Raw genomic sequence first — 22,473 nt, 5'->3', positions numbered from 1 at the left:
ACTTTTAAAAGTCATTTTTAACTAAGTATATTTTACACTAGGAAAATTGTTTCCAAGTCTTACCCTAAAAATAAAAATTTGTGAGTTAATATTTTTAGGTTAAAATTATTCTCAAATAGCATATGGCAGTTTTAAACTCCATCTTAGAGGACCTGAAGAAGTGTATTAAAAGTTAATACTTATTGAAAGTTTTCAGTTAATTTGTAATCAAGTAATTCAAAAGAGATTGCTTTTTAAATTAAAGCACTATATAAATTGTTAATGTCTATTGTTGCCCTTTTATACAGTAGTATCTTTTTAAAATTCAGAATTGATGAACTGCAATTTCTTTAAAAACAATGGGTATGAATGATTTTATCTTTTACCCTTCATAAATTTAAATTGTCACCTGACTTGGAATGTAACCATTTTCTATCAACAGAGTAATCTTGAGTTAATAGTTTCTTTCTGAGATTCTTCTAATTACGAAATTTAGAGAAAAATTAAAATTAACTGGAAAAGGGGGCAAAATAAATTGAACATGGTTATAATACACTAGATGAAACAGATTAAAGAAAAATAGTCAGGGTAAAGCTAAGCTAGAAAATAAATTCTTCAAAAATTAAGACTATACGATTGTAAGAATAATAGAATAATAAATGTTGAGAAGAGATCAAGGTGACGATTAAAATAGGCAAAGTAGAAATGTTGGGTTAAATTTATTTTTTAAAAGGAAAGAAACTGATTTTTTAAATTCAAAATGAACAAAAATAAATTTTATTCATTCCTTGTATATTTATTGAGCGCCTACTGTGTAATAGGTAATATAAACTTCTGGGCTTTGTATCATATTCTCATACAATTCACGCACTAGACATGGGAACCCTACATTTACCTACATTCTCCACCCCCTTTATACCCTCAGCTGCAAAACACACGTGCACGCATGCACGCGCGCTTGCGCACGCACACACTTTCACACACTCACATGCATACACATTTGTGTATGGGACTAATAGGCCACAGGAAAAAAGAAGTCCTTAGGGCTTCTGCTTCCATTGCTTATGCCTCAAATATGATTCAGGCTGTTTGCAGGAGGCATTGTCATTATCACACCTGTGTTATAAATGAAGCTCCAAGCATTCCAGATACAACCTCTGCTTTTGGAAATAATGAAAGAGTAGTTTTATCGCAACAGTCTCCCCTCTTGCTAACAACCTATAACTTGAGTACCATCTTTCACAGGGGAAATAATGTATCACCTTACTCCTTATTCTCTATGTTAAGTCTCTAGGATTTGGGATTTTTATTATGCTAGTAAGTACATATTGCTTTGCTGAATTGTTCATAAAATTCTTTCACATGAAGTCAATCCACAAATATTTATTGTACATTTACATATACCAAGTACAGTGCTGTACATTGTTTAAGAAGAAGGCACTGTTATTTCAAACTTTATTATAGTTGGTCTTTAATAACGTCTTTAAAATGTTTGTAGAATCAGTAACTAGTGTTTTTTCTTATTATTTAGATGGAAGTGAAAATGTGACAGGATTGGACCTTTCAGATTTTCCAGCATTAGCAGACCGAAATAGAAGGGAAGGAAGTGGTAACCCAACTCCATTAATAAACCCCTTGGCTGGAAGAGCTCCTTATGGTAATTAATTAAGCTTTTTAATTATGGCCAGTGAAAACTTTCTATTGCACGCACATACACATATATATATGTACATATATGCATGTGTGTGTACACACATGTATTTATGTGTTTTCTAATCAGAGTAGTGTAATTTTGTCAGAGTTGATAAATGCAGAGTGCTTTTTTCTCCCAGAATACCATGATAGCAAAGTTAAATGGGAAAACTTAATTTGTATAGAAATCCCAAAAGGAAGTCTTCATTGGTATTCAGAAGTTATTTTCTTCAGGCATTTCTGCCTTAATTCACCTTAATAATGATTCTATGGTCTGCCTCTTCTCAATTCATCACACATTTTTTAAAAGAATACATTCCCACATTCCTAGTGATTAATAATGACTAACCATACATTAACAATTTTTTCTAAGCTAGTTTCTCAACCTCCACACTACTGACATTTGAGTAGGTAGTTTCTTGTAAATGAGGGGCTGTCCTGTGCATTGTAGAATATTTAGCAACATCCCTGGCCTCTGCCTACTCACTGCCAGTAGCACCCCCCACCCACCCCCACATTGTGACAACCACAGATCTCTCCAGATTTTGACAGATGTCTCATGGGGAAAAAAATTACCTCCTGTTGAGAACTGCCTGTGGGTCATGTATAGTTTATGTAGACTCTTGGTCACCATTAATACACTTTTTCACTGTCTTTAATAAATAAGAGATTTGGCTAATAGATGCTAAATGAACTAGACATGAAAATTATGTAACAGGAATGTAACCATATTCTTTTTATCCTTTGCACATACTTGTTTCCTTTTGGTAGAATCTGATACAGACCAGTAGCAGAAACAATGAACTTAGAGGGATCATTTCATCACTTTTCTAAGATAACTATTTTTCCCATTTTCAACCAAGAGGGATTTCTGTGGCTTTCAAAATATGAATACAAATAACAACATGTGAAGAAGGGAAAAATTTATTTTATACACATTAAGAGTTTCCTAATTAGGCTTCCCCCCCCCAGAAAAAAACAAAAATGATCTGCCCTGGAAGTTGAGTACCTAGCTACTTGATTCTCAGTTCAGACTCTAATGTTTTTAACCTTTCCTCATAGGTCCATTTTTTCATCCCTTTAATCATTCCTGTTGCTCTCCTTGGACCATCTCTAGTTTCTCCATATCGTTCTTGAATTGTGGAGCCCCAAACTGGATATTGTTCTCCAATAAGGGCCTGACTAATGCCAAGTATAGTGGGAAGATTACTTCCCAGTTCTTGCATGTTTTACATCTATTACATGGAGTCCAAGAAAATCTGAAATAATGTGGAGTTGTTTTATAATTGATTGCAATTTTCTCACCCTGTAAGTCACTTTCAAGTAGAATACTGACATGTTCTTTAAAATTTATTTTGTTCATTTGTATTTGACAATTAACTGGTATTTATAATAACTAGTCAAATATTTAAAGCAAGTTTTTAAACCAAAAATTTCAATAATTATTACCAATATCAAATTATGTTTTTTCAGCATCTATATATGACATTAGATTAGAATTATAGGATTACCACTTATTTCCCTTGTATTATTTTGTATATTTAGTTATTAATCAGTATATAAGAATTTAGTTATTCATTGTTACCCAGAACACCAATTTTTTGAAGTGTGCTTTCATAGCGTAACTTAAAAATCCTTTTGTTATATTATTGTGAGAAAAGTTAACTTTTTATAATTTGTAGCAAAATATTATAAATATCAATTACAATTCTCTGGATTATTTTCATTACATAGTTGGAATGGTAACAAAACCAGCAAATGAGCAATCCCAGGACTTCTCAATACACAACGAAGATTTTCCGGCGTTACCTGGTTCCAGTTATAAAGATCCAACATCAAGTAATGATGACAGTAAATCTGTAAGTAACTGAGAATTATGTATGTGAATTATATAGTTTTTTCCCTTCAGATTTCTGTTATATTAACAGTTTTGTACACTATATTAAGGACTTATTAAATACTATTATGAAATTGTTTATCTTGAATATCTGTAATAATCTAACTTCTGAAGAATGTGGAAAACCTTTATAACTTAGAAGATAGCCTATTTTTTTCCCTATTTCATATAGGTTTGCAAATTTCTGTTGAACTTCTCAGAGTTAATTTAGACTTTTATTGTAGTCCCTGTCAGCTGGATCCCATGAAGTTTGATATTATAGCCTTCTAAGGAGCTGTGTTTTTCTTGAGTAAGTTTTCTCCTTGAAGAATCTTTATACACATTTTTATTCCTGTGTTGATTCAGCCAACCCAGCTTCCTCTTTCTGACTTAACGAGTGTGTTTATTTCTTCCACATTTCACTGAAAATAGCTTTTTGTGTGTGTGATGGGAGTTGTATATTGTTAAAATAATTGATAAAAGAAGATTATTGGGTAAGAATTAAAATAAATATGAATTTTAAAAGTTCATAATTAAAATTAAAAAAATAAAAATAATAAGTTCATATTTTCTAACTTATCTTGGAGGCTTTTATGGTGATATTTTAGGTAATGTACTATATTTAGTTTGTCTTCTAAATATACTTCTAAAATATACTTCTAAAAATACTAATAAAGTATTGAGGAGTGTAACTTCAAGTGTATCCCAAAACAAAAAGTTCTGAGATAGAGAGGTTTTTTTGTCTGTGACTGAAGATCTGAGATAAATAAGAATATTTTCCATATATTTCTTGTCCTTTAAGTACTCAAATATGTACAATACAGGATTTATTTGTATACCATGGCACAGTTGTGGAAACAAAAAATTTCATGTAGAACTTGAAAAACAGGTAATAATTTACTACCAACTTAAATATAATAAAAAATGAATAGAAAAGTACTAGTATATGAACTTGAAATTTTTACACATAACAAATTTTAATGTCACATTTAATTTTTTTCATGTTAGAATTTGAATACATCTGGCAAGACAACTTCAAGTACAGATGGACCCAAATTCCCTGGAGATAAAAGTTCAACAACACAAAATAATAACCAGCAGAAAAAAGGGATCCAGGTGTTACCTGATGGTGGGACTCTATAAAATATATCAAAGATATTATAGAATTCACTTTTTTTACTTTTTCCTCAAAGATAAAAATGACTATGTTTTTCTTATCCAGGTCGGGTTACTAACATTCCCCAAGGGATGGTGACAGACCAGTTTGGAATGATTGGCCTGTTAACATTTATCAGGGCAGCAGAGACAGACCCAGGAATGGTACATCTTGCATTAGGAAGTGACTTAACAACATTAGGCCTCAATCTGAACTCTCCTGAGTAAGTTTCTTTCTTTTCTCCCTACATTTGTGTATAATACCTCCCTGCAGTTTTTAATTTCATGTCTGCAAATTATATCATCTGCTGCCACTCATTGTTGCTGGTATTTGCTGACTCTTTGGGTCATTCCCTCTTATATTAGTTCCTGGATCACTCTCACTTTATAGTAATATTCCTCTTATAATTTAGCAGTTTCGAAATACACATATATGGCCTTTCCTAAATCCTGAAATCCCAGCTTCTTGAATTTCTCTCCTCCAAAAATCTTACCCTTCATCATACCTCAGCTGCTCACTTCTTTAGTCATCCCTTTGACTTCATCATTTTTGGTAACCTCAGTTTCTCTGTAAGATTGTGCTGCCATGCCACTTCCTGTTTTCCATTTCTCTCCCTCTACTGTGGGCTCCTGTAATCATTAGATTCCATTGGGACCTTCATCCCACTGATTCTTCTACCTTTTTACTGTTCCTCAACATCCCTGTCTCTCTTCCCGTTAGACGAATTCACTTCCTTCTTCTCCAGTTAAATTCTATGGTCAGTCATGATGGCTTGTTTACATATACCCCTGACTGCTTTGCCCCTCTCTTGCTTTGTCATACTTGCATGGCAGAAACTACAGCCCTGGTTATATCTGCCTATTCCATTCTTGACCTGTGCTACTAAGTCTGGCTAGAGAAAAATACACAACTTCACTGCCTGGTCTCACTTCAGATTCATGGCCAGGAACCTCAAGAATGAGCCCTTAATTCTGCCAGCCATAATCAAGCTGGCATGCCTATTCCATTCATTCTTTTGTTCTCTTGTGCAACTGTTTTACACTTGCCTCTTCAAACCCCTAATACCTTTTCCCCTGTGCTTAGTGTCAGATGGTGACCTTGCTTTTTATTTCTACTTTACTAAGAACGAAGGAAGCAATCAGAAGAGTGTCAGCGTAGTCCTGCCACGAAATCAGTCACCTACAACCATCTGCATCTACCTTACTCTTGTCTTCCACCCTGTTGCCATAGTTGATCCATGCTTTCTACCTAAAACCTTTGAAAACTCAAAGATATGGATCTAACAATTTTTTGCACTTTGTTGCATCATTTCCATCAGCATACAAATACGCTGTTACTTCTTCCATGTTAACAGATACCTTCTCTTGATCCAGCTTATTCTGTAAGTTATTGCCCCCCCCCCCCATTTCTTTACTCTCCTTTGGAGCAAAACTCCTCAGGAGAGCCATCTTTGTATCTCCTATTTGTCCTATTCTCTGTTAAACCCATTTCATTTAGGATTTTGCCCTCACCATTTTACTAAAACTGCTTTTGTGTCATTAAATTCAGCAGTTACTTTTGGGAACTTCTCCTTAACCAGTCAGTAACGTCTGACATAGTGGAATCATTGCTACATTATTTCTCACTTTTTTTTTTTTTTTTTTGGCTGTACTTCGCAGCTTGTGGGATCTTAGGTCCCCACCAAGGATCGAACCTGAGGGCCCCGGCAGTGAGAGCACCAAGTCCTAACCACTGGACTGCCAGGGAATTCCCTGTTTCTCACTACGTTTAACTGCTCCCCCCCTGGTTTGAATCACCATCTTCTCTTGCCTGGATTACTCCATTAGCCAATCACCAGGTGTCTCTGATTCTCCCTTTGCCCCTTATAATCTTTTGTTCATATGACAGCCAGGACAGTCCTTTTTGAATAAGTTCATTCTCTGCTCAATACACAGTAAGGTTTTGCAGTTTTATTATGATTAAAAACCCAAAATCTTGATAGGCCTACTAATCTGTACAGACATGATCTGTGTCTCTACCTACACCTTAACAGCTTCTCCCTCTGTTCACCGTGTTCCAGTTTCACTAGCCTTCTTGCTGTATGTCAGACATGTCAGTCATAACTCTGCATTAGTTGCTCTAGCAGTTCCCTCTGACTATAGTAGTTTTCTACCAGATAACAGATATGGTTATCTCCCTCATATCCTTCAAATCTTTGTTCAGACGTGACCTTCTAAATGTGCCCTAACCTGGCTACCCTATTTAATTATGCAACTAATCTTCCCTCCCTACCCCACCACTAACATGGAATATTATCTATGTATTACGTAAATTGTTTTTGTCTGCCTCCCTCCCAATCCACCATCATCAACCAGAAAGTAAGTTTCACGTTGTCAGTGGTCTTTGTTATGTTTGCTGATGTATAAGCATGCTAGTGCCAGGCATATAATAATAGACACTCAGTAAGTGTTTGCTGAATTTGAGCTTTGGTTTTTAATAATTACTGATATTTTATTTCTGGCCATATAAATGGGAAAGTAATTTTACTTTAATTCATTGTATTAATGAATTTAAAGCATTCTGAGTTGAAGTAATAATTCACATACAGATATGTGTGTGTATGTATGTATGTTTTTTTAACCTTGTTTCAGTTTCCTGCTGTATAAGTCATAGTAAAACCAAGAAAAGATATTAAAATTTAAAGATGTTCATTTTACATTTGAAGTCGTTGTTTTTCCTGATTTGCTGAAATAAAATTAGAAATCTCTTTTTCTACTTTGGACTTCAGAATGTTTTTTTTCTCCCTTATTCAGAAATCTCTACCCCAAATTTGCATCACCCTGGGCATCTTCACCTTGTCGACCTCAAGACATAGGTAGGAGAATCTATTTTTGTTTAGACCTTTAAAAAATATATTTGTAACTGAGAATCAGTTAATAAGGCTTTTCTCATTTTATTATCCAGACTTCCATGTTCCATCTGAGTACTTAACGAACATTCACATTAGGGATAAGGTGAGTGTAGTTTATTATTCTACTCAGCGTGAACTTATCTATTTTCAGGTGCTGTTTTGCAGTTCAGACAGCATAATATTTTTGAAATATTCAGCAGTGGTCTCAGGGGTATGCTTTTGTATGTCCATTCAGTTATATGTAACAGTTTAATTTCTATTTTTGTTTATAATCCTGTGTTTTGGTGAGGTCTGGGTTATATTTTAAAGATATTTTAAAAACAATGTCAGGACCAGTAAAATCTTTCTTATAGTTATTAGTAACAGTACAATCATAACCACAGTTGATGGGAATAAAGTAACTTGGAAAATTTGATGAATTTCCTTCTGATATTCTCATTTTATGTTTACAGATAAAATGTTTTTAATGAAAAAATATATATTTTAAAACTGTAATCTTTGACTTTTTAATGTCATCTTTTTCTGTGTTTTAATTACCTGAATTTCTAGTTATAAAATACCTATTAACAGATTAGAACTTTAATCTTTTTTTTTTTTTTTTTTTTCCTGAGAAAGAAAACAACACTTTTGCTTTAGGGGAAAGCGTTGAGAGTTCAATTTTGTTAGAATGGTATCTAGATTTTGGTTATGTGAAAGGATAGATACAGTTTGTTAAAAATGATATATTTGTGTTATACTTAGGTGCATAAATATGTATAATATAAATATATATAAATGACAGCGTTCTGCGTCTGTGCCATGCAGTTGTGTAGCCAAACGGTTGTTGATGTGGTGGACAGGCAACTAAAGAGATACACGTATTTCTCGACATGTCTTGTAATACTTGAGTAGATGGAAGATAAGAAGTACGAGATAGAGACAGCTAGTTTTTTCTGTCTGTGGACTGTATGATTTGCTGCCACCTCCACTATAGCACTCATTTTTTGCTCCAGTTACCTGAGGGTTCCAGAACCTTTACTTACGCCAGCTTAAGAAATAATAATTTAGGAGAATTTGTCACATTCAAGACTGCTGCCTGAATGGGGATAATATGAATGGACAGAAAAATAACATTCAGAGAGTGTGTAACAACAGTTAAACATTTAGATACAGGACTAGGTAAAGAGAAGAATGTTTTCATTTCAGTGAGCTTTTAATAAAGATTTGTCTTACTGTGAGAATTTGAGATTATTGAACTTGTGTTTGATAGTTTGATAGGCAGTTATGTTTCTGCTTTGTGGAGCGACATGTAAAGCAGTCATCTTTTTGTCATCCATTTAAACAAAATAAAGAACTATCCCTTTATGATTTTTGTACTTAACTGTGATTTGCTAAAGTACATAATCGATTTGTGAATCACTGTCAGATGTAGATTCAGTTACTATTTCTTTTAAGTCTTCTGTGAGGCACTCTACAGAAGGTGCATTCACAGTGTCACTTAATTTCATTTACATTTTTAGTAATCCTTATAGGTATTGTTGACTACATTTTATAACTGAAAGTTCAGAGACATTAAATAACTTGGATATGGTCATATTAGTAAGTAATGAAATTAAGACTTGAATGTAAGTCCTGCATCTCTGAGCAGCACAGTGTTCCACTATTGCCACATTGAGTATTAATAAACACCTCCAGTAAGACAGCGTTAGGTCTTGCTTAGAAGTTTTTATTTAGCTTTTTTCCCCCTATTAGTACCTAAAATAAATGTATCAGAAAAAATTATTAAATGACTTTAGTCATTTAAATGATGAAACTTCCCTTTAGAATTATATAACTGTACCTCTGTAATCATGTAATAACAGTTATCTGCTACAAAGAGGGGTTTCTGTTTTATCTTTCCATTTTTTTTACTTTAGCACAATCAATTATATGTTAGGATTTTCAAACTCATTTTACATTTCAGAATAATTTATTTCTTTTCCAGCTGGCTGCAATAAAACTTGGTCGATACGGAGAAGACCTTCTCTTCTATCTCTATTACATGAATGGAGGAGACGTATTACAACTTTTAGCTGCAGTAGAGCTGTATGTTCAAAGTATTTTTTAAAACTTTTGTATTATAGTGGGTATTGTTTAATCTAAAAACATTTTTTAAAATGATGGTGGCTGTAGTTTTTGTCTTTGTTTTTAAAGTGGAACTATTTCTTCATCAAGAAATCTAAGTTTTTTATATTTAGTAAAAATTAATTTAGATTGAAACCTTATATTACCATGTCTTCATAATCACTGTATACATAAAAATAATTCCAAACTTAAATAACTGTAAATGTATAAGAAGACAGAATCAACTTGATTCATGGGTGTGGTGAATCTAATTTTTATAAATATGAAGTATAAGGTGTGATTCATCTTACTCCTTGTGGAACCACGTATGTTAATGACAGTGAATTTCATCATTTAAGAAATATTTATTGAGCATTATATGGGCAAAGCACTGTGCATATTTCTTGTGTATTTTGAAATATTGATAAAGTCCACATTCATTATCAGAAGCCTATTGGCCAACTTAAATAAATTAGTCTTAAGAAATTGGTCCATTGAATACATTGTTTTTCTGAGCATTTTTGTTTTTACCTGATGCTCTAAGAATAAAAATTTTGTGTCATTTTTTTATATGTCCAGGTGGTAACATTTTGTTACCAGTAGACTATTCTATTAACCATGTTTACTGTAGAGTGAATTGTTACTAAAAACTTACAATGTAATGATTGGGAGACCTTTTTATAGATTTAATAAGTATTTTATAATATTCCTACTAACATTTCTATAAATGACCTTGGATCAGATACTTTAAAATGTAAAATTCACTGTGTTGATAATAAATTGTTTTTTATTTCTCAATTGAGAATGTTTTTTTCCATGTTTCCCTCATTTTTTGTAAGATAGCAATTGTTACCTGTTTCTTTTAATTTATTCATAAGTAAATAAATTCATCAGTCATTCATTCATTCATCACTGGCAGTTCTGTCTCATATCTTATTTATGACTAAAAATATATAAATATATAAAAAATATATGTCTAAAATAAAATATATGTCTAAAATAACCCCTCATTGTATTGATAGGAAGGTATTTGTTTGCATGGAGGTTTTTCATCATAGTTACAAATTTTATGTGAATTTATGTAGTTAATTCAAATAGACTTTGTATTTAGTTTCTTACAAAATAATCCAAATAGTTGGGGGTTTTGTTTGTTTTAATAGGTATCTTAATTTCTATTGAATGTTAAGAAGAATGAGAAAGGAGTGAGGTTTCTGGAACACAGTGTATCTTTGGTCTGCCAAAGTTTTTATCACATTGCTCATAGAGCTTTTAAGATCTTGTTTCGCTTGCATAAAAAATTTCTTCAGTTAAATAAAGATGTGTGTGTTAATTAAAGAGTATGGTTTTTGGGCAAATTAAGAAAGTCTTTTCCTATATTTATTTTACTAGGTTGTATTTAATAACAAAAATCAGGGAAAAGAAGCATCAATATTTATGTATTTTATGTGTGACTATTTTCTGAAAAATGTTTTAAAAAATGTAGAAAATGTTTGATGTGAGCCACAGGAAAAAATTAATTGTCTTTTTCTCTTAAAAATTGAAGTTTTAACCGTGATTGGAGATACCACAAAGAAGAACGAGTATGGATTACCAGGGCACCAGGCATGGAGCCAACAATGAAAACCAATACATATGAGAGGGGAACATATTACTTCTTTGACTGTCTTAACTGGAGGAAAGTAGCTAAGGTATATTTTTTTCCATGTGCAAATGTGTAACTGAAAATCTAGATTTTAAAAAGAAGTGTCCTCTTTTATCTGTTTATATGTACCAGTACATCCATTCCAATAATGTGCCAGATATTTGCTGAGTCTTTTAAAAGGTCTCCACCTCCTTGGCTTGATTTAAACTCTAGGAGAGTATCTGGAAACAGTTCATTTTACCTGTAGTTTAGGAAAATGATTGAATTTGGTAAGAAATTTTGTAATTTTTCACAGGCCTTGGTAACATTTGAAATATTTTTGTGTCTACTCAGTTGTAAAATAAAGATACCCTCTTGCAATCCCGGTCATGTATTCTTATATTATTATTACTTTAAGCAAATATGAGATTTTTCCTAAAACCAGTATAAATATATTTTATATATATTTTTATATAATATATATATTTTTTCATATAAAACCAGTATATAGGCTTTTTAAACACTTGCACTCTTTGCAGGAAATGTGCTTGAGTTTTTATTTGCAAGTGATATAAAGAAAGAAAATCGCAAGCATTAATCATGATTGTTCCTTTGACTAGTATGCTGAATATTTGGGGAAAGAGGCCAGTGGAAAAAGTTGTTTTGGTTTGCAACTTTTCCTCACAAAAACACCTTTCTAACTGTCCCGTGTGAACAGTTTGCATCAGTGTCATAGCATATTACACATTTGTGTTTAGTTCCTTATGTATGTACTTAGTCTACCTAGAAGAAAATATAACTCACATTATCTGATTTCATAACTCCAGGATTTCTCTGAATGCCTTTTCCATTGATGAGGCTTAGGATTAAAAACTAAAGAGTTAGTTTTGTTGGTTTTATTAAATTTAAACAGAAAAAAAATATTTCTTGACAGTTCATTGGGTAATTTTTTAGTTGTTGGCTTGGTGTTTGGGGGTTTGTTTTTTTTAATCAGCTTTACTAAACTGATAAAAGAGTAAAACATTTTAAAAAGATAGTGTAAAATGCTTACCAGATAATTATTACAAAATTTTACATCACAAGAAGACTTCATATAAAACATGAAAAAGAAATAGAAAGGCTGAGCCCAACCAAAACGCCCAAAAGAAGACACATACAAAAGGTTAAATCTTTTTTTATTATTACTTTTGCGTGTTTCTCTAATGGTAAATGTCATTGCTTCTCAGACCAAGTCTGTATACCACCCTACACTGTATTTGAGTTATTTTAACAATTCTAATTAATATGCATGTCTTGACTTTAAAAGGTAGACCCATGAAATAAGTAATAAATAATTAATTACAAATAGTATACAGTACATTGTGTATGTTACCTGTTCTTTAAGAAATGTAGTGAAGTAGAAAACCTTAGTTTTTTGTATCAGGATTTGAAATTAACTCCTGTTTCTGCTATTCATACTTGGACCTTGTATAAGTTTCCTTTCCATGTCTGCTTCCTTATCTTTTAAATCAAAATGATTTTTGCCTCCTGATTTATCATGTAGATTAATTGATATTACACAGGCACACATATACACTGAGTACAGTGCTTGGCGTATATTGGGTATTTGATACAGGAGAGTAGTTGTGGTAGTTTGTTGCTGTTGTTTTTATCATCATTATTATTACAGCTTGTTAACTGTTCTTCCAGGATGGAAAAATTCTGGTTGTTGTTAGGTTAGGTCAGTGGTTCTCAACCTTTAGCTTGCATCAGAATTACCTGGAGGCCATGTTAAAACACAAATTGCTGGGTCATACCTCCATTGTTTCTGGTTCAGCAAGTCTGTGGATGGGACCTGAGGATTTGCATTGCTAGCAACTTCCCAGGTGATGCCAGTGATCATGCTGGTCTTTGGCTTCATAGTTTGAGAACCTGGTTCTTCAGGAGAGAAAGAGTATCTCTGGAAGGGAAAAATTCTAATAGTAAATGACTGAAGTTTTCTCTATTCAGTTGAAGCTTTTTGCTCAATATCATCATAAATTATTCCAAACATATGTACAAAAAGAAATAGGTATTTGCAATAATAGATAGATGGGTAATTTTAGTTGAATTTTGGTTTGGTATCTGTGAAGAAATCAACTTAAGTGAAAAAATCAGTTTCCCAGAACTAAGTTCTCACCATAAAATTAAATATTCAGAAACAACTTGAACATTAATAAGGCCCCTAATTTCCCACAAAAGCAATTCCTCAGTCAGGTAAATGTCATGTTAAAGAAAATTATTTATATGTGTGTGTGTGTGTGTGTGTGCGCGTGCATAAAGTAATAATTTTACCTAATTTTATCTGATCTCTCCTATGTACAGTTGAGCTTTTGTCTTAACTTTTACCTTTAAAATTTTTAGCTGTGAAGTTGGAAAATAAAATTTGAGAAATATTATTATTAAACTATTTTTGAAAAATCTTAAGGTAATTTACTGGCCACTTGTGCTGATACTCTTCAACAAAATTATTTTCATAGTGATGAAAGCAAACATTTCATAGTGATGAAAGCAAGCAGAAATATTGGTTTCTATCAAGTATTAATATGTAGCTCACTTCTTTTGATTATATTTAAAGAATTCATGGACTTAAAACTTTTAAGTTGTGTTATATTCACAGAATAAACTTTTCACAAAGGCTTCTGAGTTTTTGTTTGTTTGTTTTGTTTTTTAAGGATGTTTTCAGTGTTTTTCCAGAAATTGGATTAGGAATTAAGAAATTTAGTTCCATAGTATATTTATTAACAGACTTCATCAAACTACAGAAAATCCATTGACGTGCCATGTCCCAAGTCAAAGTCCCCATCTGTAAAGTGGTTGTGGTTTATAATTCACAGGTAAAGAACATGCATTTAATAGCTTCAACTCATAAGAAGCCTTCAGTATGAATTAGTATTATAAGTAATAGCTTGATGTTATCATGGTATCATTGAAAAGTATTGACCTGATCTAGACCATAATCAGGTCTTTAATCTCACTTGTATGAGGTTCTTTCTTTCACTTTTGCAAATAACTTAATATTTTCAGAGAATTGAAGAACTGTAATTTTAAGTAAGGGATTAGATCATTTAAATCAGAAGTATTCCTTATCCCCTAAAAATTCTGTGAGTTATAGGATTCAGCCCATTATTTATATAAAGAATTTCCTGTGTGTCAATAATGTATGTACATAAAAATTTTGACACTGTATTTGCTTATTCTCTTTTAGATAATCTTGATTTGTCAGCAGACTATGTGGTCTATCCTATATGTAATTCAGCTAGAATAATTCAGTATCCCATTAATTTAAAAATTTGTTACAATATATATAGTCTCAATGAGTAAGATTTTTAAAATAATTTTATCCACAGAGAATTTTTAGGTGATAGAAGTTCCCCCTCTATTATCAATAGCTTTCTCAAACTAAAGACTTAAAAGTTTCAGAACTCTTTCAGTCTGACTTCACCTTGTGGGTCCAACACTGAATAGGATTTTTAATGCTTAGGATTCTTTATCATATCATAACCTGCTATAAATGTGATTTTTTATACCTAGAACTCTTTCTAGGCTTTAAACCATTAAACTGTAATCTAAAAATCTTTTCTCCATTAAAGCAAATATATACATAGAACTTCTAATACCTGATCTTTGAATATTTAAAAAATTTGTGTTCTGTTCCTAAAACAAATGAAGAAAACTTGTGTTCATTGATTCATCAGCCATTAATTACACACCCCCTGGGAGCCTGGCAGCTCAGTAGTATTCTCAGTAGTAGGTAGTGATAAACAAAACAGACACACTTCTTGCCCCTACAGATTATACAAAGGTGTGTGTGTGTGGTGGTATGTGTTGTGTGTGTACATATAACATAAACATGTAAAAAAGATACTATCAGTGATCAGAGTTAGGGAGCAAATGGATTGTAAGCTTTATGTCTTTTAAGAAGAATGAAAATACATAGAAGAGAAAAAAATGATTTAAAAAAATGGGAGACAAAATTTGATTCTGAATCTGATATATAAGGTCTTTGAGATTTTCTTAATTATCATATTAAAATATTTATGCTCCCTAGGTTTAAACTGATCTTTTTTTTTTTTTTAATATGTAGCGGGGGGAATTGTGTGCATTGATGAAGTTACTCTAGTTTAAATTCTGATTATACAGTGTAGTTCACCAGTGCGCAATGATGAGGATAAGACAATTGAAGAAAATTTTAATTTATATAACTTAGTGGAGTGATTTGTCAGTTACAAATAGACTTTTTACCCAATAACTACACATATTTTAGAACTAAAATTAGCCAATTTTAATAAAAGAATGCTACAGCAAGAAGATACTTCCTCCACTAATATAGATATTTATCTTCAGCCAGGCAATAAAATTCTTTTAAAGCCTGGACAGAGCAGGGAGAGAGGGAGAGGTGCCTACACAATGCATTAAGGAGGCTATGGTGATTGTGATGGTGATTCTGGTGTTTGCTAGTTTTTACTGACAAAGAAGCTCTGTGCCTTAGTTAACTCTAAAGTGAACTTTTTAAAAGTCATCACAGGGTGCCTTCTTTATCATCATTTGTCAGTGGACTGAATTTTTTCAACATTATTTATGGATAAGGGTGTAATTAAGTAGTTTTGGTTTTGGATCTTGGGCTAAAAATATTAAAAATAATGTGTTATACTAGAAAAAATCATGTGCTTTGGTGTCCTACAGATCTGGATCCTAATCCTAGATCTGCCAATTATTGTATGACTTGGGCAAGTTACTTGTGAGCCTCATTTTCCTCCAATGCAAAAATGAAGATAACGATATCTACTTTACAGGCTTACAAAGATGAGAATAAACTTAGCTTTGTCTCTAGTTTTGACACATATTAGGCTTCTGATAAATTATACCTGCTATTTCTGTAATTGTTATTGTAATATCCTTAAATTCTAAATACTTGGTTTTATATCTCAAAATTTAATCATGACCTAGGTTTTCATTTTAATTTAATAATGAAATTTTCACTTAATTTAATAATGGAAACATCTACTATGGGATTAATTTGAAATAAGACAGAGAAGGTGAAATATGTTAAGCCATGGTACTAACATTACTTGTTGGCTTTCTTTAGTACATAATACATATATTATGGTTCATAGTGTTTTAAATGGGGTTAACTGAGATAGTTTGTGCTACTTGAATTCAGGTTGTAGAATTAGTAATTTTCAAACCTCTAGGTTTTGGATTTTAAAAAGGTATGTTTTTGGTTTGCTTTTTTTTAATATACAAAGTTATATTCTGCACCTCTTGATCTTGGGGGAGTATCATGAAGAATTTGCTTCACCATTCTTAAATTTTAAAATTCATGTAGTGTTTTGAAAGTTTAATTAAAATGAGCTATATAGTTCATCTTCAGATGTGCCTACAGCAAAACCACTGTCTAGTTTGGGGTGGCAGTTACATCTTTTCAGGGTTTTGGGTTTGTGAAATGGGAAGTCTGGAGATGTGTGAGTTTTAAATTCATTGTTTTCCCGAGATAACAAGTTTAGAATAACTTTGTTTACTTTTTTTAAAAAAAACATGTGATAAGACAAATTGGAAAATCCTTTACTTCTAAACTTTTTTCATGGAAAAAAAAGTAAAATTTTAAGTTTTATACTTCATTGAAGGTAGCTTTACTTTAAATATCGTATAATTTTCAGTGCTTTTTATTAGTGATATAGTAATTGCTCCCTTCAACCTTTTATTTTTGAGCAGAGCAAAAAAAATGCATAGAATTTCTGTGTCATAAAATAAATGTTCATGACTAGTCTCTGGCTTTTATGCAGAAAGTCTACATTTTTGTACTTATCAGATAGAAACTACAGCATATTCTTTTTCTTCAAGTTATATTTTACTTAGCGGAAAAAAGAGTTGTTAATATCTCTGTTCATTCTCATACCTGTAGTTATTTTGTTTGTATAGTAAATAAAATATATTTTGACAAAAATGTGAGATCAGATGGAAAGGAAATCATCTAAATTTTTAAATTTGGTTTTATAGGAGTTCCATCTGGAATATGACAAATTAGAAGAACGGCCTCACCTGCCATCCACCTTCAACTACAACCCTGCTCAGCAAGCCTTCTAAAAAAAGACTTCCCTTTTCTTGGGGTATGGCTGTCTCAGCACAATACTCAACATAACTGCAGAACTGATGTGGCTCAGGCACCCTGGTTTTAATTCCTTGAGGATCTGGCAATTGGCTTACGCAAAGGGTCACCATTTGAGGTCCTGCCTTACTAATTATGTGCTGCCCAACAACTAAATTTGTAATTTGTTTTTCTCTAGTTCGAGCAGGGTCTGAATTTTTTCATTTATTTTCTTTTTTGCCAGCAGACAGACTTGGGTCTGTAAAGACAAGCAAGTACACTGACAGAAGTTTACCATTTAGTTTCTAAAATGTAAAAAAGAAAACCCACAAAAGACTCAACAGAATTAGACCACAAAATTTGCATTGTTCATTGTAGCACTATTGGTAATAAAATAAGAAATGTTTGTGCATTTTTATGTGAAGATCCTTCTCGTATTTCATTTGGAAAGATGAGCAAGGTCTGCTTCCTTCATTTTACTTCCCCTTCTGTTTTTGAAAGGCAGTTGCGCCAAGCTTAACGCAAGAATATATGACTGTTTAGAAGAAAGATATTGCCACAATCTCTGGATGGTTTCCAGGGTTGTGTTATTACTGAGCTTCATCTTTCCAGAATGAGCAAAACACTGTCCAGTCTTTGTTACGATTTTGTAATAAATGTGTACATTTTTTTTAAATTTTTGGACATCACATGAATAAAGGTATGTATGTACGAATGTGTATATATTATATATATGACATCTATTTTGGAAAATGTTTGCCCTGCTGTACCTCATTTTTAGGAGGTGTGCATGGATGCAATATATGAAAATGGGACATTCTGGAACTGCTGGTCAGGGGACTTTGTCGCCCTGTGCACTAAAGGGCCAGATTTTCAGCAGCCAAGGACATCCATACCCAAGTGAATGTGATGGGACTTAAAGAAGTGAACTGAGACAATTCACTCTGGCTGTTTGAACAGCAGCGTTTCATAGGAAGAGAAAAAAAGATCAATCTTGTATTTTCTGACCACATAAAGGCTTCTTCTCTTTGTAATAAAGTAGAAAAGCTCTCCTCACTGCAGTGTTGACTTTGATTTGAAATTGTGAAATTATTTCTTCAACATGAAAAATAGAGGAAAACCAACCTAAAGTTTTACAACTGAACGGTGTGACTAAACAATTTAAAACGTAGTCTTTTTTTCCAGCTTTTGACAGGTCATTTAATGGAACCATATACCGTTTCACTTGTAGGTTAAAAATGTAGACATTCTTAGTATTAACCAAGTTCAGAACAGAGAAAACTATTTTTTAAATGAACAATGGCAGCATTAGAAATAAAACTTCCTGAACACTCTTGAGACCCAATCAAAATACTCTGCTTTTGTGAGAAGTGTATAAGATATTTCTTGTTAGACCTTTGAGATATATCTTAAAGAAGTAATGTGCAAATTAAGGTAAGCCAAAGAGGAGGAGTGGGGTAGACTTCCCCTTCAATTTGATCGCCTGGTTGTTTCACATACAAGTTGATGGATTCTTTTCCATCTAAAGATACTATATTTTAAAATGTTTGAAGACTGAAGCTATGAAAGCAGAACTAGAGATAGAAGTAAAAAAAAAAAGTGAGTTTTGATTCTTTAAATTTTCATTTTTAACGTATTTTTCTATGAAGAGTGGAAGTTGTTGACATCTACCAAATCATGTTTGAAAATGAAACATTTATGACCTTGCTGTATTTGTATATCAGGAATATAAAATGACTTAAATTTACCTTTTTCTATATATTTTGAGATATGAGAAACTGACATAAAAAATCAGGATTTTTTAATCTTTAGATTTAAACCAAAGCATCTCTTCTGTAGGAAAATGGAACTTATGTAATTCTAGTTTAACTTTTGTGCAAAAAAACTTCACAGGACACATATGTAATTTGACGTCTGTTAAATCCAGAAATCGATTTCTTAAAAAGAGGTTACATTTTTTCATAATAATTTACTTCGTAAAATGTAACTTTTCCTACATAATCATAAGAAACAGCTGGAAAGAAAAAAGAAAATGGAAGGGGATCTTTATTCTTATGAATATAAACATAATAGTATAAAGTGTCACCACCATCATGACTGGTAGGTACTGTGTGAATGACTCAGAAAAACAAAATAGCTCAAGTGGTTTGTTGTCTGGCCTCCAGCTGTTTGCTTTAACTGCCATATGCAAAGTTTTAAGTGCACACCTTTCCAGTTTTCTGAATTCTATTTACCCTGAATCATCAAAATGAGAAAACTCTTATATGTAAACCAACTTTTTATAACTTGTTAATAAAATTGTCAGAAATTACCATGTTCTTGACTCCAAATCCAAGTTTTAAAATTCTATTTGAAATCTTTAAAATACGATATTAAACTCTTTAATATAACACACTGTTATATTCCTTGGTTTTATAACTTGTGGTTATATTGTACATGTACAGAAGTTGACATAAACTAATATTTCAAATTTTCTTTCTTAGATTTAATTATCTTAATTTTTCCCTATATAACCAGTGCCATATACATTATGTTAAATAATTTTTGTGATGATACTATAATTGGCTTTCTGGAAACAAAAGCTATTTAGTTGCAAAGGTAAGGCCTTTCAGCTATTTAGTTTCAAATATATTTTATGCTTCTTGTGGTGATACTATAACAAGCTCCATCTTCAGGGATTTTTCATTGCACAGTTTTCCTTAGATATAACAAATTTTAAGAACTGAAAATTTATTTAAATTCTTACAGTATATAAACCATTTAACTGGTCTTTTCCTTTTTGCCACTGAACTAGGGACACAGTAAGTGCTTGGTAAATACATGTTGATTGAATGGTATAAATTGATAATTTTAATTTGAAAATAAAATGTACAGATTAAAGCAGTTGGCTTTGAAATAACTTTTTTGCTGTAGTTCCATTTTCAAGAGAATCTTTTTTAAGTATTTTCAATTAATTTTCAAAACTTTCAAATTTTTCCCACTCTACCCTTTCTAACTGATCCTTCCCTCTGAATCCTCCTTCATTCCAAAACCATAGATCTTCCATTCTTTGGCATCTGAGCATGGCTGCACTTATTTTAACTTAAATTTGGTTGATAGCATCAATTTTGCAAAAAAGTTGCTGAAAACCTAAATGTGCATGTGTGTAAAGAAAGGGAATGTCTGTCTTTAACGTTTTCTCTTAACCATGGTTTGTCTGTGTAGTTAACAAAGAAGATGTAGGAATACTTAGTAACTGGTTCTGTTAAAACAAGTCTCTGGAAAATAAGATAAGCCAGACATACCTCAATTGTCTTTAAAACCTAGATCCTAATGGCATGTCACAAGGTTCTCTCCTTGGTGCTAGTGTTACCAGTGAATTAGATCATACCATGAATAAATGACAGATCTAGGAGATGAAGCAAATAAACACATTGAAAGTCAAAATTGGAATCTAAATCTAACCCAGTAATTTTTTTTTTTAAGTTACATCAAATAGGACATATTGCACCAGGATAATTACTTAGTTTTACACTTTGGTTTCTAAAAGAATAAAGGATGGTGGAATATACCATGGCTTAAGAGTGGTTCATATGTAGATCAATGTAAATTGTGATTTTATTGCCAAAAATACTAAAGTAATCTTCAACTACATTAACAAAAGTAGTGCTCAGAACAAGGTAGGAAGTCTGCTGTCTTTTAAGAGCTGCCATGACTGGGGAAGGCAGAAGAAGAGAATGTGGCATGCCTTCTAGCTACCAAGCAACATACTAAGTGTTTTACATGCATTAATACATTGTCTTCATCATAGCATCATGAGGTAGGTTTTTGAGTATCCCCAAAATATCATTAAAAAAAAAAAAACAGGAAGAAGGAATGTTTAGCATTAGAGAATGAACTTTGGAAACAGTGTCTGTCTTCAAGTATCAAACTCAAGAGCTGTCAGTGAAAGACACATTTCATTTGTGTAACTGAAGGGCAGAACTATGACCCGTAAGAAAGATTTCAGCACAATATTAAAATGTAACTGAGGTAATTGAGATTTTGAAATGAGCTGGTTTGTAAGGCATTAAATTCAACCTCATCCAACATAACCGAGGAGAGACGGGCTGGACAGTGTTCTGTATATAAGGTAAGGAGTTGAACTGGGTGACCTCAAGAGTTCCTGTCATTGACTGAAAAAATGTTTAAGTGGGATTACTGTATTTCAGCAAACCTATTTGCCAACAATTTTAAGGTACACCATTATTTTTTATATCACTAAGGAAAAAAAAAGTTCAATTGAAGTATGAGAAATCAACTACAAAATGCATAGCAATTTCAAAGATGTCATGCATGGGAAGAATTTAGTTGATGAGATGTAACCTTTGAAGAAGAGACAGTGGACAACTAAGGAGAGACTTAACAGCCGTCTTCAAATATAAGAAGGTCTTAGATGAAGAAGAGGGCAAGTCTCAAACCAGCAGGTGGAAGTTGAGACAGATTTTGGTTCTCTATTTTAAGGTGCTATCCCACGGTATTAAATGCTTCATGAAGTGAGGATTCCATCAACAAAAACGTTCAAGCAGAAACTAGATGACTATCAATTGCTATTCAGAGGACTGAGAATAATGTTGGATTTGATAACTTAAGCTCTTTTAAGATGATACTCTTCTTTACCTGAAGTTGAAGATGTCATCAGTGCTAAAAATTATATACTTAAAACTGCTCTTCTCTGAGTCATAGGTAAGGTTTACTTTAAATTACTGCAATATCTTTGGAAAGAAATTTAATCAAAAAAGAGTTAAGACAACTTCCCTCAATTTTTTTTTTAATTTTGGAATAGGAACATGAAATATTAAAGCACAACAAATAGTAAATTATATGTATGTGTATATTCACCGCATTTATTTATGTATGTAGTTCTACATTCAAAGGAGTGAAGAGAGTTAATTTTGAGGTGAATTTCAGCCTGAAATTATACATTGCATTAGTGTGCAATCTCCTGTTTTTTGCCACAGTAGTGATCACAGAAATTAGATTAAGCAATAATCCTCTTATTCATAAAGAAAACATCATTAAATTTGATTATAAAAAGCTCAGTTTGGATTTA

General features: G+C 32.3%; 1 protein-coding gene across 10 annotated transcripts in view; it reads left to right on the top strand.

Annotated features, from left to right (window-relative positions):
* Nucleotides 1-18,458, top strand: part of CNOT2 (CCR4-NOT transcription complex subunit 2) — a 113,595-nt gene extending 95,137 nt beyond the window's left edge. For all 10 annotated transcript variants that reach the window (XM_057556432.1, XM_057556431.1, XM_057556434.1 and 7 more), the window contains 9 exons: nt 1,511-1,636; nt 3,406-3,530; nt 4,556-4,676; nt 4,770-4,926; nt 7,496-7,557; nt 7,647-7,696; nt 9,557-9,657; nt 11,219-11,363; nt 17,315-18,458. In XM_057556432.1, the coding sequence (XP_057412415.1) occupies nt 1,511-1,636; nt 3,406-3,530; nt 4,556-4,676; nt 4,770-4,926; nt 7,496-7,557; nt 7,647-7,696; nt 9,557-9,657; nt 11,219-11,363; nt 17,315-17,401 (974 nt within the window). In that variant the 3' untranslated portion in view covers nt 17,402-18,458. The remainder of the gene's footprint in view (nt 1-1,510; nt 1,637-3,405; nt 3,531-4,555; nt 4,677-4,769; nt 4,927-7,495; nt 7,558-7,646; nt 7,697-9,556; nt 9,658-11,218; nt 11,364-17,314) is intronic.
* Nucleotides 18,459-22,473: the final 4,015 nt, after the last annotated feature.

This window comes from Balaenoptera acutorostrata, chromosome 11, assembly GCF_949987535.1.
Source record: "Balaenoptera acutorostrata chromosome 11, mBalAcu1.1, whole genome shotgun sequence".
Classification (NCBI taxonomy): domain Eukaryota; kingdom Metazoa; phylum Chordata; class Mammalia; order Artiodactyla; family Balaenopteridae; genus Balaenoptera; species Balaenoptera acutorostrata.
This window is presented reverse-complemented; position numbering and strand designations above follow the sequence as displayed.